The sequence below is a fragment of the Petaurus breviceps genome, unplaced genomic scaffold (assembly GCF_028583685.1).
Source record: "Petaurus breviceps papuanus isolate PSGF00001 unplaced genomic scaffold, PetGlider_PUasm1.0 229, whole genome shotgun sequence".
Classification (NCBI taxonomy): Eukaryota; Metazoa; Chordata; class Mammalia; order Diprotodontia; family Petauridae; genus Petaurus; species Petaurus breviceps.
This window is the reverse complement of record NW_027185903.1, coordinates 27,273,077-27,289,568: the sequence shown is the minus strand read 5'-3', so window position 1 is coordinate 27,289,568 and position 16,492 is coordinate 27,273,077. Positions and strand designations below refer to the sequence as shown.

At 36.4% G+C, this 16,492-nt stretch overlaps 1 protein-coding gene across 15 annotated transcripts in view; it reads right to left on the bottom strand.

The window, feature by feature from the left end:
- The window catches only part of RNF180 (ring finger protein 180), a 225,207-nt gene that overhangs the window by 140,150 nt on the left and 68,565 nt on the right, over positions 1 to 16,492 (bottom strand). For all 15 annotated transcript variants that reach the window (XM_069096397.1, XM_069096401.1, XM_069096402.1 and 12 more), the window contains one exon: positions 9,270 to 10,232. In XM_069096397.1, the coding sequence (XP_068952498.1) occupies positions 9,270 to 10,232 (963 nt within the window). The remainder of the gene's footprint in view (positions 1 to 9,269; positions 10,233 to 16,492) is intronic.

Below are 16,492 nucleotides of genomic sequence, written 5' to 3'. Positions count from 1 at the left end.
AGATAGATAGATAGATAGATAGATAGATAGATAGATAGATAGATAGAGTAAATAATATGTCAATACCTGAAATAAGGGAAGCAGAATCTATTTTCTGGGACTCATGGGTGGAAAACTAAGAGTTGAAGGCAGGACTGGGATGTTGCAGATACCCTGGCTTTAATGAAATCAAAAACTAAAGAGAACAGAAATTAACAATGGCTGAAATTTTCATAGCACTTTGAGGTTACAAAGTGCTACATATGTTTGCTCATTTGATCCTCACAAGAGCTATCAGGAATTGATAACACACTGGTTGTAATTGAAAGTTCTAAAGAAGCTAAGAGGGAATGCAGGGGATAGGCATGAATGGAGACAAAATCAAGTTGGCAGCTCCTATACAAGGTGAAAGGTGGTATGGGAAATGGAAGAAAAGTAAAAGTAAATAGAAAGTAACCAAACACAGTCCCTTTGACTTGCATGTCTGTACAACCAGATAGATATGCTACCCTACACATAGCCTCAGTACACTACTAAAATAAATAGTCTGGGAATGGCTGAACAAGTTGTAGCGTATAGTTGTGATGGAATACTACTGTGCTATAAAAAATAATGAGCTCAATGATCTTATAAAAACATGGAAAGTCTTGAACAAAATGGGAAAGAGCAAAGTGAGGAGAGCCAAAAGAACATGTATACAGTAACAGCAATATTGTTTTAAGAACAAGTTTTCACAACTAAGTCATTTTGACTATTGTAAATACACAAAGTAAAGATAAAGGACACATGAAGATGCTGTCTACATCCAGAGAAAGAACTGATAAACAGATGTATAGAATAATTTTACACATATATGTATACATGTATGTGTACGCACAGACATACATGTAATGGTAGCCATCTCTAGGCCAGAGGCAGGAAAGAGAAAAGGAACAAAAAGGGAAAAAAAAAGAAATTTACACGATAACTGTATTACATATTTAAAAAGGAATAGGAAGTTGTACATAACAGATTTGCAATGTCAAGTCATCTTTTTTATTATACTGTGTTATAGAAATTCTTGTTTTATTCAACAAATTAAAAACAAAATTTTTAAGGAGTTGGTCTTGGTCACACATTTCTGTGAATTAACTTCATCTTCTTCCCTTGCTTCAACACCCCAGACATAGTAGATGCCGGGAGGCAAGAAGTCAAAGTAAGTGGATATACTGAGGAACTGATGTGTTAAATGGCAGACAGCTACATTTCACCAGCAGGCAGTTGGAAATGTTGGTCTAAGGTTCAGGACAGAGGCAGGACCGGAGTTAAAGGTACACTTACCTAGAGGGTGACAGACAAAGGCAGCCATGTGGCATAAAGGGAGTAAGACTTTGGGGAATGCCCAAGTTTAGGAGGAAAAAGATCTAAGAAAGGAGATCCCCTCCTGTATCCTCTCTCCCATCTCACTTACATCAGTATCTTTCCTTCCCACTTACCCAGCTTCCATACTAGTTCAGGCACTTATCAACTAATTAGTACCAATTGGTCACCTTGCTTCTACTTTTTCCTTTTCCAACTCATCTTTCACAAAGTTACCAAAGTGATATTTTCTGAAATCTGATTCAGATCAGACTATTTCACCCCCCTACTCAAAAATGTTCTGCTCAATATTATCTGTTGGCCTGGAGCTGTGATTTCCTTAATATACAGAACTCTCCAAAGAGGAAATCCCCTTTTACTAATGTCAGCCAGCACCTTCTCTGCAACTTCAAAGTCTTAGAGCCTAGCTCACTAAACCGTTGGGTAACTTGTCCAGGAATATGAATAAAGCATGTTGCAGGGGCAGTTGTTGAACTCAAGTTTTCCTGGTCTCAGAGTCAGGAAGGCCTATTTGAGTTTGACACTATTGATCTAGGTAATTCTACAATATTATAAGAAGAGAAAATACATTGGTATAGGAGGTTTCCTCACCAAGGAGTTCCCTACACCAGTGAAATCCCAGTCCCTATCTATATGCATATAAAGTTTAAAACAAAAAAAAAGGCCTTTCCATAAATTGTGCAGATATCTATGTTAGTATTTTGTACAAGAATCAGACTACATCCCTATCTATATCCTTGGTGCTGCTGCCACTTAAGCAGATCCAAATAAGCTGCAATCACTACAACTCACATTCCTGCCTGATGCTGGATCCTTATTCTACATCCCTTATGCTAGCTGCTTAAGTGGTGACTTTGCATAAGCTCTGCTGAGAGCACAGACATCATAAGGCAATGTTCTATTTATATGCACAAGTTAAAATCTAAATATGTATACTGTTTAGGTTCATTAATGAACCTTTACTTATGCAGGATGGTGATTAAAATGGTACCTAACATAATCATAGAACCACAGAATTTTAGAGGTGGAAGGAAACTCTGCCCATGTCCAAAAGGAATCCCTATTATAATATACCCAACAAATCATCCACCCTCTGCTTCAAGATCTCCAGTGAGGAGGAACCTACCACCTCCTAAGGCAGTGTATTTCATTTTATATAGCTCTAATTCAAAAACAGTTTTTATTTGGTTATTTTGTGACAGCAAGTCTAAATTCACCTTTTTTTTTTTTAGCTGTTTCCACTTATTGCTCTTGTTTGGCCCTGTAGGATTATAAAGAACAACCCTTATTCACCTTCCACAAAATAGTCCTTCAAACACTTGGACACAATTGTGTTCCCCATCCCAAGTCTTCTCTTCTCCATGCTTAAAATATCCACTTCCCTCAACTGACCCATCATAGGATACAAGTCCATTATCATCTGGTTGTCTTCCTTTGGACATTCTACAATTAATAAACAGCCTTTTTAAACTGAACACAATATTAGTGATGAAAGGAACTTTCACCTTCCTGTTCTTGGAAGACATGTCTCACTTAATGCAACCTAAGATCTCATTAGCTTTTTAAAAAATTCATATTGAGCTTTCAGTCCATTAAAGCCTTGATCTTTTCAGACAAACTGGTGGCTGACATTTTCTCTCTCATCCTACATTTAGGAAGTTAATTTTTTGGAACTCAAGTGTAGGGCTTTATAGTTATACCTACTGAATATCATCTTATTATATTCAACCCAATTTTCAATTCAACCCAGCCTATCAAGATCTTCTTGGACCTTGACTCTATAATCCAGGGTGTTGATTAATCTTTTCTCCTTTGTGTCTCATGCAAATTTGATGAGTATGACATCCATATTTTTTTTTGTTTAGTTTATTTTTAGTTTTCAACATTCATTTCCGCAAGATTTTGAGTTACAACATCCATATCTTTATCCAAGTCACTGATAAACATGTCAAACAGCACAGAACCAGGGAGATAGATATCTATGGGATACTCCAGTAGAGATCTCCTAAGGCACTTCTGTACCTTTAACTCCAGTCCTGCCTCTGTCCTTAACCTTAGACAAACATTTCCAACCACCTGCTAGTGAAATATAGCTGTCTGCCACTTAACATATCAGTTCCTCAGTATATTCATTTACTTTGACTTTTCTCCTTCCAGCATCTACTAAGTCTGAGGTGTTGAAGCAAGGCAAGAAGATGAAGTTGCCGTAATCATTAATAAATGACTTCTCTTTGAGCCCAATCAAACAAACAACTAGTCTCTATCTTTACATGTTTTACACAAGAATGGTATTAGATACATTAAATTTTGCTAAAATCTAGGTAAACTAAACCAAAAGCACTCTCCTGATCCATCTACAAACTTAGTAATCCTATCAAAAAAAGGAAAGTTTAGTTAAGCATGACTCCTTCTTGAAGAAATCATTCTAGATATTTATATTCATGGCTTTCTTTACTAGATATCCACTAATCATCTTTTGATTGAATTGCTCTTCTATTTTCCCACAAATCCAAGTCAAATTCACTAGCATTTAAAGTTTATGTTCTCTTTTTTCCCCTGGCAAACAATAGCATTTTCTATTTTCTACTCCTATGCTGCTTCTCCTATGATTTTTAAAAATCCAATGTGTTTAACTGGTCTATCAAAACTGCCAATTTTTTCAGTAATTGGTGCCTTCAAAGGTAAGGAAGGGTGAGCATGGGGGAAAAGTGGTGAAAATTATGTTGGAATAAGTGATTTAGGATTAAGAAAAGCTAGGCCAAAATTTTACAGATTATATTGAATCTTTATATCTATATGCCATGCATAATTTTGTTTGAGAAATTAGTTAGGAGGTGAAGAATATGTACTAAGTATCTTATTAAAAAGACTTATATTATATTTGAGCACAAAGGAAAAGACTTTTTAAAGCATGGAAATAATTTCTGAATTAACTGTCTGCATAGGATCAGACCAGAGACTTGTAAGAGTAAAATTCAAAAGTACTACCAAATTAAGAAAACAAAAATGTTATTATATGGCAGGCCGGTGAGACAATCTAGCTTGGTCTATTTAAACAAAGTATTACCGCTGAAAAATGGATCAAAGAATGTATACAGAAACAGACTTTCACCAATTCCTAAGAAACTCTAACCAATGTTGTAACCATAGTGTTTGTAATCACATTGTAACCACAGTGAGGAGACCCAAAGAACTCAGAAACCACCTGAGATAGTAAACACTTGATCTTGACAAAGAATAGTCAAGAATAACAATGGTTTATAATGTAAAATCATTGATAAGATCTTTTAGTGGAAGATGGTTAATTGTAAGCAATCACACACAAAAAAAAGCCAGTGAAAATTAGTTGTGGAGAAAAAAAATCTATAGAAAGTTTAACAAGAGATTCAACTAAGCCAAATTATCCCAAGATTATTTAAAGGTGAAATTGGGAAGATGAAAAATGAAATGAACTGTCAAAATGTCTATGACCAGCTCTTATCTACATCAATAAGAATGGAACCAGGGGCGGCTAGGTGGTGCAGTAAGAGCACCGGCCCCGAGTTGGGAGGACCCAGGATTGGTTCCGGCCTCAGTTACTTAACACCCACACAAAATAACTGGCCATGTAACCTTGGGCAAGTTACTTAACCCCAATTGCTTTAAGAAAAAAAAAATAAGAGTAGAATCATCACAGTCACAGTCCCTAATGCACTGCATGAGGAAACAGAAATGGCACTAAAAACAATAGAGATGACAACTAAATAACATCTTGACTTTTATATTCTGTATAAGAAACACTGTTCTGGAAATGTTGAGGGATGTTTCAAAATATTTGAGAGCTGAGATGGCACTGCTGGAATGAAATCTCTAGCCTACCTTTCCAAATTTATTGTTCATTAGTGCCCCTCATGCACTCTTAAGTTCTATTAAAATTCTACTATTACGTAGTCCCTGAATTTGGCCATTTAGGTTCTATCTCAGTGTCTTTACACAGACTTTTACCCACGCTGGCAAAAGACTCCTCACCTCAGCCTCTTAAAATCCTTAGCTTCCTTCAAAGCTCAGTTCAAGGAACACCTCTTAAAGGAATCCTTTCCTGTTCTTTATACTTGTTAGTATGCTATTTCCCCCTCAAATTATCTTATATTTGTTTTTCTGTTTACATGTTGTATCTCTCCACAGAATATAAGCTCCCAAGAGCACTGTTTGTTTTGTTTTACTCTGTCTTTGTATACACCATGCTCAGTATAGTGACTTGTGTATAGTGGTGATTAATAAGTGAATACACCCTTGACAATTAAGATAATATTAATAACTACTCACACATATGCCTTTCTCATCACATATTGCATAGATTCTCCCATGGAGGAATTATTGGACAACATGGACAGGAATGACACAGGATAAGGAGCTGTAATCTGTACCACTGGAGCAATTATCTACATCAGTGAGATCCACCAGAGTAAATAGAATTATTATTAATAATTTGCTAATATTAACAATCATTAATAAACATTCACAATTTGGGGTAACTTCTTAAAATATCAGCTTTCTGAAGATATTTTATATTTTCTACAGCATTTCTTTCTCCATCTGGGTCAATTAGCTTCAAGATTCTTTCACTTTGCTCTGCTCCAAAGAAAGTATTGCCCATGATTTATGTCTCAGACTTCTGAATGACATAATCTCTAAATTGCCACAAATCTTTTAAATCTTTCACATTTCATAGATCCCAAAGTCAAAGATCTGTTTTATATTGTCTACATAATATTTCTGGGATTGTGTAGGCTATATCTACACAGGACTACTGGAATGATCATTTTACCTGAAGAAATCCATCTAAACAATCTATTAATTCAATACAAAAGAAAAAAAGCTTAACTAAATTTATTATTTTATAAACTGAACTGACTCATGAACTAGCAGTTTTGTGAAACCAATTATAATTTAATCAAATATTAAGTGATTTTTATTTCAAAGATCCAATTTATTACTAATTATTTCAAAACTAAATAGCAGATCCTGACTTCTGGCCTGGAATAGTATTATATTAAATTATAGAATGTTAAGAGCTAGAAAGGACTCTTTCGGGATCATCTATTCCAAACTCCCAACAGATAAGTACTTTAGAGTACTTTAGAAGTACAATTCATAAGCATAAAATATTTCATTTCAAAGATGTTATTGTGCAAAGTATAATTAGTAAATTATTTTCAATTTTCCATTTCCTAACCAAATGTTTAGGGGAACCTACTCAATCACTGGTGTGATAGCATCTTTCTGTGCATTTATTTAAACTACAAGATCAACCTGTATTTACTCAGAGGTAGGTTAGTATTCCAAATACAGAGTTTGGTTTTTACAGTTAGGTAAACAAAAACTTGTAAATATGTTTGTGTTGTTAAATAATTTATTTCACTTTCAACAAAATGTATTTTGATGTCTCAGGACAATATCACTTTCTGATAAACCAAATAAATATGCTGCAAAGCCTGTCAGCCCTTACTATAATAATAAATAATCTTTTTTCATTGTTAGAATATATAATCACCAAAATAACTGGCCGTGTAACCTTGAGCAAGTTACTTAACCCCAACTGCTTAAAAAAAAAAAGAATATATAATCAAAAGATGAAAACAAACTGAAGTATTATGTGAGGTAAAGGAGAACACTGGATCTGAAATCAGAGAGTCTGGCTTCAAATCGTATCTCTGTCACCACCTGGCATCAGACAGTTCTGAGTTGTATGACCCTAGGCAAGTCACTTAACCCCGTTTACCTCAGTTTTCTCATCTGTAAAATGAGCTGGAGAAGGACATGGCAAACCACTCCAGTATCTTTGCCAAGAAAACCCCAAATGGAGTCACAAAGAATCAGACACGACTGAAAAAAAAAAAGACTGAACAACAACACTTACTACCCACCTACATGGCTATAGGTAAGTAACAACCGTTCTGGGACTGTTTCCTCATCTACAAAACTGAAGTGTTCGATTAGATGGCCTGAACATCCCTTGCAGCTTTAAATGTATTATTCCTAGGATGCTAAAGTGACTACTATTTCATCAAACCGATCTGCAGCATATTGTAGATGAGAAGCAATATAAAAAAGCATAGAGTCAGGAAGACCTGAATTCAAATGCTGCCTCAGACACTTACTATGTGACCCTGGGCAAGTTACTTAATCTCTATTTGCCTCTGTTATCTCATCTGTAAAATGAGGATTATAATAAGAGCACCTACTTCTCAGGGATGTGGTTAGGGTCAAATGAGATAAAAATGTTAGAGCACATAAAATGATTATTCTTTAAATTAAAATTACTGTCCCATAAGTAGGCTCTATGGAACAAAACCAAAGGCAGCACTGTGGATCAGGAAGAGCGCTAGGCTTGGAGTCAGAAAGCTCGAGCCCCAGCTGATCAGCTATGTAATGGTCAAAGTGTTTCATCTGTCTAGGGCTCAGATTTAAGGATGGATTATCTTTAAAGTCCTTTCCGGTTAAATTAAATTTTAAATTTAACATAAAGTTTATCATTTTTCTGCATACATACAAGTTGTACTAAGCACAAATGAAATAGTCTTGAATTTTTTAGAAAGTGATCACCAGTGTCAATTTGTTTGTAAGAAACATTCTCTGATATTACTGGTATTCAACACATGTTGATTAATAAGGATTATAACATATTGCCACACACAATATACATAAAATCAGGATGGGACATTGTGGACAGTTTAGTGCAGGGGTTGGAAAGCTACAGCCTGAAGGTCAAACCCAGAATATGCCTATCTTTGTACAACCAGTGAGATAAGAATGGTTCTGGTTGGTCCATGTTTTGGTATAGCTCATGAGCTAAGAATGTTTTTTTACATTTTTAAATATAATAAAAGTGTTCTAATACAAATAAGCATGAATCCTTAGTATGATGTCTGTGAAGGGTGGTCACCCAGTCTCTGCTCACACCCAGGACCTCTAAAGGAAGCCTTATTTATCTGGGGGTGCTAAATCATCTGATTGTAAAGATTGTAAAGAACAGAGTCATCATAAAAATTTATGAAATCTAAAATACTTTCATTGTCATTTCTTTCCATAGCAAACAATGTAGTGCAATAAACAGCAATATTTATTGCAGAAGGTCCATAACCTCTCACATTAAATCACATATTTAGATCAAAGCATCATTCTGTTTTAAAGTATTAGCAACAATAATACAAATTTCTTTTAAAAAAACAAAGGAAAGTCAAATTAACTTTAAATTTAACATACTTTATCATTCATATATGTATACACACATACATGTATATACATACACACACATATATAAAATTGGCACTTGGTACAAATGAAGTAGTCTTGAATTTTTCACAAAGAGATTACCAGTGTTTTGGTCATAAGCAACATATCTTCCATTTTCAATCTAACCTAGGAAAAACATTATGAAATAATATAAAGCAGGGCTTCTTAACTTTTCTTGTGTAATGGATCCTTTTTTCTGACCCCTTTCTCTGAACAATGTTTTTAAATGCATACAATGAAATACATTAGGATTATGGGGGAAACCAATTATACTGAATTAGTTACAAAAATATCTTTTAAGGCTTATAGATCCAAAATTAAGAACTCCTGATATCAAGGAAAATAGAGAAATTTGAGAAAGACTTAGTTTGTAAAGCCTAATATTGCTGCTTAAATATTACTAGTACTTCAGGGTAAAACTATAAGGAAGTTTTCAAAACACTTGTCTACAATACTTATGCCTAGAAATAAAGCTATAAGTGTCGGTTGTCCTACTGCTTTGTATTTATAAAGTATTACTTTAATATAATGATGGACAATCATTTAAAAAGGATTAAATCCTGAAAAAATTCCAAACATTTTGAGATATGGCCCCCTCCACCCCAATAACAACAACAACAACCACCCTCACTACAATGTAGTATAAAGTTTCCTACCTGTTTCTGGAGCCATCTTTGATGTCTCCGTTGCTTCCTTCTCAGATTCTTTAACTTGTTTCTTTCTCTCTTGCTTAGCCTTTGGTTAATGGCACCCAAGGAGAAACCAGCAGATTGTAAGAAACCAATAGATGAGATACCTTCCTCCTGGTCACCAGGCTCATCCACACTACTGACAGCTACAGGGAAATCCATCCGGAAAGGCAGTTCATCAATAGTATTATGGTGAGAATGTACAATGGAAGCCTCTAAACCACACTGAAATTCTTCTTCTCTTTGTCTTAGAGTATTACAGGAAGGCACTGAAAATCTTTGCAGTAGCCCATTACCATCAAAACTGGATGAATCCAGAGAGGAATGACTATTTTTACTAGAACCTACATACAAGCCATGAGGGTCAAAAGGCTGTGTTTCATTTAGCCTGTTACAGGCAGGAATCTTACCATGTGCTTCATACAAAGTAGGCAATAAGGCCAGTTTCTCTCTGATGTTCAGATCCAAACTATGTGATTTTCTATGAAAAGCTCTTATACTGCATCTGTCATTCACAGACTGGGGAACAAAAAGACAGTATTTTGGATTAGAAGCTTTGAAGTGCAGCTTTTCACTCTTCCTCTCAAAATTGGTTGATCGCACCTCCAGGCAAAGAGCTTCGGTTAATCTTCCAGGAATATTATTTTGGGCCATGTTTAAAAGCCCTTGATTTCTGTTCTTCCAGGCAACACCTGTACTTTTGAGTGTATTCTCCTTGTCGAGATCTGACTGAACTCTATAAAGTGACAAGTATTTTACTGTTGGTCTCCTTAGTCTGATTATAGGAACAGGCTGGTAATTTGTCCTGCTCTTGCAAAGATGTACAGCTACAAATTGGCCATAGGAACATTTTGGGCTGCTGATGAAGTTAAAGCCCCCCAAACGGGCCCCACAAAACGTGAAATTCAGTTTTCCAACTGTCCACTGTGCCTACAGGTACAGAAAATAAAAACAATGCATTAATTGTGTGTGTGTGACAGAGAAAAAGAGAGAGAGAGAGAGAGAGAGAGAGAGAGAGAGAGAGAGAGAGTTTGAATGAGAGAAACAGCTATGCAAAACTTTTCTTTACTAAGGTAAAGGCGAGCCTTTCTGTTTGTAAACAAACAGCTAGAATTGCAAACAAAACAAAACTTTCAATGAATTAAAAGCAACTCCAAAGTTCTAGAAAGAACTTTATAAACTATTGTCTATTACTCTTAAAATACTATAAAAGAGTATACTTAAGTATCCACCCAGAAGCTGAATACAGATTGAGTGCACATATATAACTTGGGAAATAAACTTGTCTATAAAGTTGAATCTGAAAGTAAAGTCTCAAAGTTAAGATTCTATTTTGGCATACTTCTTTCATACTAAGCTTTATGGGAGGCGAATTCTTATAAGAAATAGAATAAAACTTTGCCTAGTTTTTTACATATATCCAATTACATATAACCATATACTGATTGCATCTATTATATAGAATACAATTAATATTCAAATTTAAAAACTAGTAGTAAAATGAATTGGTTTAAATATTCATTGTTACTATAGGAAGTAACAAAACATTTGCAGTGTTATAACACATTATGTAAGACATAGAATATTTATAAATACTGAGACAAATACAGTAAGAAAATGTGTCCAAATTTTGTACAATACCAAATATTATAAAACCAGAAATCTTTACGTAAACAAAATTTCAACAATCTGAATCTAAAAATTTTAAAGAAAAAGATGTGGCCTTTTGGGTTTTAAACTATATATATATGTATATGTATTTAGAATCACCCCTCTCTCATCCTGATACTCCTCGTAATAAGTATATTTTCTCAGTTATTCTTAATCTATAAAAAGAGGTTTTTAATTTGGGAGTAGTCTTTAATGCTTACTAAAGTTTTACCAAAAAAAAGTTTCTATGCTTTTGCAATTTATAATCAGCTTTGGTACTTTATATGGCATAAAAAAATCCTGAAAAATTTGTGAAGAGAACAAGCAGGACCTTTCAAGAAAAAGTATTTCTGGACTTCTGAAGAAGGTGGAAGAATATTCAGTTTAAGATCATAGCACAATGGTAGGAAGTTTTTTAGTGAAAATATCTTGCTCTTTTCCAAGTATGCTTTAAAACCTAAAACAGAGTTTATTTAGGATTTGTTCCAAATAGAACTAATGCAGTTCATATCAAAGCAATCACTTCTGGACTTGGCTCATCTATACACAAAATGAACATGCTCTGAGGTCCCAAACAGTGACCCCCTAGAGGATGAATGTGTTTTTTAATTTCCCCAGAATTGGAGATCCGCAGGGATTTGGGCAGTTAGGATAGTGGATAGAGTGCTGGGCCTAAAGTCAAGAAGACTCATCTTCCTAAATTCAAATCTGGCCTTAGACACTTACTAGCTGGGTAACCCTGGACAAGTCACTTAACTCTGTTTGACTCAGTTACTTATCTGTAAAATAACCTGGAGAAGAAAATAGTAGTGTCTTTGCCAAGAAAATCCCAATTGTTTCATAAAGATCCAGACATGACTTAAATGGATGAACAATAACAACAGAGATGTGAAGGGAGCATTGTCATATGCTTTGAAAATGAAAAGATACAAAATTAACACAGGGAAGGTGTTGGGAAAGAAGCATAAATGGGGAAAAATATGATTTCTGTTAACTGAAGGGAAAATAAACCTAATTTTACTCTATAAAATTTGGGACTAAACTTGATAAAACCTCAGTTCTTATGAACTAAAGAATGGTTTCCATCCATCCATCACAAATAAACCACTCCTGGTTGTACATGTATGTGTATGTGTATGTGTATGTGTATATGTATATGTTTATGTATATGTATATGTGACAACTTGGCCTTGACATACTGGCTAGCAAGCTGAAGAACTGACCTAAGAATAAGGAGGACTTGGGTTCAATCCCTGTCTCTGACACAACTGACTTCGTGACTCTCTGATCCCCTTGCTTTCCCAAACTCCAAAGCTGCAGAAAAGGTACAGACCTGTGATAGTCAAGGAACTTCTTACCTGGTGCTTTCTGCACTGATGAAATCACAGATCTAGTAAGTCACACAAACACACATACTTTTGCAAGGGTACATAATTAGTCCACTTTTACTTTAATAGCAGAAAGAAACTGCTCCATCCCAAGGTGGAAAAACTATTGAATCACCTGGTTTAGAACTATACTTTTAATCAGTCTTTAAGTGGCTGCTTTAGAATATGACTGAAGGGGGCACAAGGAAGCCATTTTCAGGTAATATACCTTAGTAGAGATTCTTTTATCAGATGATTTCCCAAATATAACTCTTAGCTAAGAGTCAGGCACAGGAGTGGAGGCTACTAGGGGAAAAGGTTTGAAAATGGAGGGCACCAAACCCAAACCACTGCTATTTCACAATTTTGCTTAGTATGTGACCCTAATCAAGACAGACCTTACAAACTAAAATAAAGTACATTTCCATATAACCATTCACTCCTTTATGTTCCTTTTCTTCCCTTCTCTCCTGACAACATCCTTCTGTTCTTTTCTCACCCTTCTACTAATCAAAACTGTTTCCAGAAAATGATCTAAGTCAATTTCACCTTAGTGTGAATGAATCATTATATTCCCTCTCCCAGGGTTTTTTCTTTAATTTGCAATTCATGTTTTACTTCTAAGTATGATTTTAAGTTTCTAGAGGACAATTTCATATCCAGCACTGTGGGATTTATATCATGCAATCATCAGGTATTTAAACATGTACTGAATAATGAAATGAATGAAATAATGAACAAATGAGGATTATATCCCATTTCTAGAATTTCATGGATCAGTGAACACAGAATTGGGGGGAAGGTATTTTCTTTGCATTCTAAATTCTAAATTTCTATTATATAAGCAACTTCCCAGGAATGAATGAGCATTTATTAAGCAGTCATTATATGAAAGCACCTAAGTTGGGGCAGCTAGGTGGCACAGTGAATAGACCACCAGCCCTGGAATCAGGAGGACCTGAATTCAAATGCGGCCTCAGACACTTGACACACTTGCTAGATGTGTAACTTTTGGCAAGTCACTTAACCCCAATTGCCTTGCCTTCCCCTCTCCAAAAGAAAAAAATAAGCACCTAAGTTCCATGGAAACAAATAGAAAAAGTGAAAAATTCCCTGCCAAAAGAATCATAAAAAGTCCCCTCCCCTCTAATGAGGGGAGACAACACATAACAGTTTAGCAACAGGGCACATGGAAAGGTATAAAAGCCCTAACAGACATCATCTGGGTGGATTGCAAGGTCCAGGAATCCTTAAGCTAAATAACTCGGTCAAATGCCTATGTTGGGGGACTGCAGGGCACAGTAGGGCAAATGGTTGTGACTGGTAGTCTTCCATCTAATCTAATCATGTGAGTATTCAAGCACCTAAGCATGACACTGGCCCTGAATGCTGTCATTGTTCAGGTAACTGGGACAGCTATGTCCTGTGCACCAGGTTTCATTAGCTAGGGAATCTCTTGTTACTTGGCTGAATTTCGGCTTCCCAGTTTGATAATGGTGATATATTATCTATTGCTTCAAGTCATCAAATATTCATTAAGCAGTTTCTGGGCAAAGAAAGTCTTGTTCTGGATGCCACATTTTAAAAAGAATAATGCTAAGCTGGGGAGCATCCTGAGTAACATGATCAAGATCATGGCACCCAAAACTGAAAACAATACTCTGGGTACAGTAAGACTAGATCAGAGTATAATATTTCTGGATATAATGTTCTGGATATAATAAGAAGAAAGCTCTGTGGATGCTATACCATAATATTAAACTTTAATATTAAATTATTTAATAAATATTAAATACTAAGCTTATAGTCCATAAAAATGACTTTTATGGTCAAATTGCTATATAATTATGCCTCCTCTACCTTAAACTTGTTCATTTTTAAGTCAAGACTTTTTTACACATTAAATTTCATTTGCTGTTCATATGGCATGATCCCAAGGCTCTACACAATTGTGGTCATGCTACCCTAGAAAAGGGAAGACCTGGGTCTCAAGGGAGAAAGAATAATAGCCATCTTTAAGTACCCAATGGGTTATCAAGTGGAAGAGAGATTACTTTTTCTTGTTAATTCCAAGGGGAAGAACTACAACAATGGGTAAAAGCTGAAGACATTAGAATTAGAGTCTGTGATGTAATCATCTAAAAGTTGGATATGATGCTTTGGGAGGGAGTTTCCCTTTACTGAAGGTCTTTTCAAGTAAAAGCTGGACGACCATGTACTAAATATGTTTTAAGAAGGGGGCTCTGCAATGTATGCATAGGATTAGATAGTTTCTAAGATCATTTGCAACTCTGAGATTCCTTGTGTATCACATCTCCCCATTGGCAGTGGAGCAGGGTACATAAACTTCATGAGGACTGGAACCCTGTTTTATCTAGCATCGTCTTCAGTGACAACAAACATTTATTAAGCACTGGTTGTAAACCAGGTACTATGCTAAGTGCTGAAGATACAAAGAAAAACAAAAACATGGTTTCTGCTCTCCTATAATGGGAGAGAAGACATGCAGATAACTAAAAATATGCGAGCTATAAGCAGTACAAATAGAAGGCAGCCTCAGAGCGAAGGTATCAGATAAGTGAGGGGTAGGAGAGAACTCAGAAGAGTCTCCTAGAGAAGCTAGGATTTTAGGGGCGGCTAGGTGGCACAGTGAAGAGAGCACCATCCCTAGAGTCAGGAGGACCTGAGTTAAAATCCAGCCTCAGACACTTAACGCACACGCTAGCCATGTGACCCTGGGCAAGTCACTTAACCCCAATTGCCCTCCCCCCCACCAAAAAAAAGAAGCTAGGATTCGAACTGAGTCTTGAAAGAAGCCAAAGAAGGCAGGAGGTAGAGGTGAGGGAGAGACTCATAAGCACGAGGGACTGGCAATAAAAATGCCCAGAGCTGGGTGATGGAGTATCGTGTTAAAGGAGCAATAAGGAGCATCGCTGGACCATACAGTATGAAGAAAAGAGTAAGGTGTAAGAAGGCTGGAAAGGCAGGAAGAGTTCAGGCTAGAAAGGGCTTGAATAACCCTTCACATGTGACCCTGAAGGTCTTAATAGGGAGTCACTGCAATTTATTGAATTGAGGGGTGTAATGTAATGCCAAAAGAAGGCAACTTCCCAGGTTCAAAATACCAGCATAGGTGCTCTCTATTTTATTCAGTAACAAACCCAGAACAGAGAAGATCAAAACATGACATCATTCAAAATACAGCATTTACTAAGTGTGATTAAATAATCTCCAAGGCCTACCCCACCCCAGGACTTTCCAATCATTCAATCAATTACAAAGTCTCTGTTCCAAATACTTCTCCACCCCTAGGCTATACCTTAATTAAGTCCACCACAAAGCCCCTCTTCTCAAATGGAGATTAGTTTCCAAACATAAGTAAAATACATTCATTTGCTCAACCATAGAACACAAAAAGGTCAAAAGTTCCCCACCCCTGGATCACAATTGAATCTACCCCAAAGTTACATCAAGTTTAAACACAGCACTTAATACCCAAATGGAGGTCTTTTCTTCATCTTGACACGAGGCAAGTTCTCAGCAATCTTAGTTCCTGGAGAGACAAGGCTTAGCAAGGCCATAAGATACATTGCCAGTCCCTTCATGAATTTATCCTCTGTCTGTAGAACAGTCCTAGAACCCCTGAACACATTAGCAAAGCCCTCTCCCAGGATTTCTGTAAACATACAACAAGAAAATCCTTCTTCAGGGCTTCTGAACCAACAGAAAGGCTCCCAGACCCCTGCAACAACAGCACTGTCCTTCACCAGTGGACAGTATTCATTCTGTCTGCCGGACAGTCTCCAGACCCCTGCAACAACAGTACTGTCCCTCACCAGTGGACAGTATTCACTCTCAGTACTGTCCCTCACCAGTGGACAGTATTCACTCTCAGTACTGTCCCTCACCAGTGGACAGTATTCACTCTCTGTCTGCAGGACAGTCTCAGGCCTTCTTAACCAAATGCCAGGTTCCAGGACTTCTTCAACAGGACAGTCTTTCACCAGTGGACAAATCTGGCAAAATAACATCAAAACAGACAGACAAAGTACCAGCAAAGCAGCCATGTCTCCTCAGTCCTTGGCAGCTCAGGGGGCAGGTCTCAAAAGTCCAGGGCAATTCAAAGCGGCCACCAGCAATCTCTTAGTCTCTCCCTCTCCAGGAGGTGCTGCT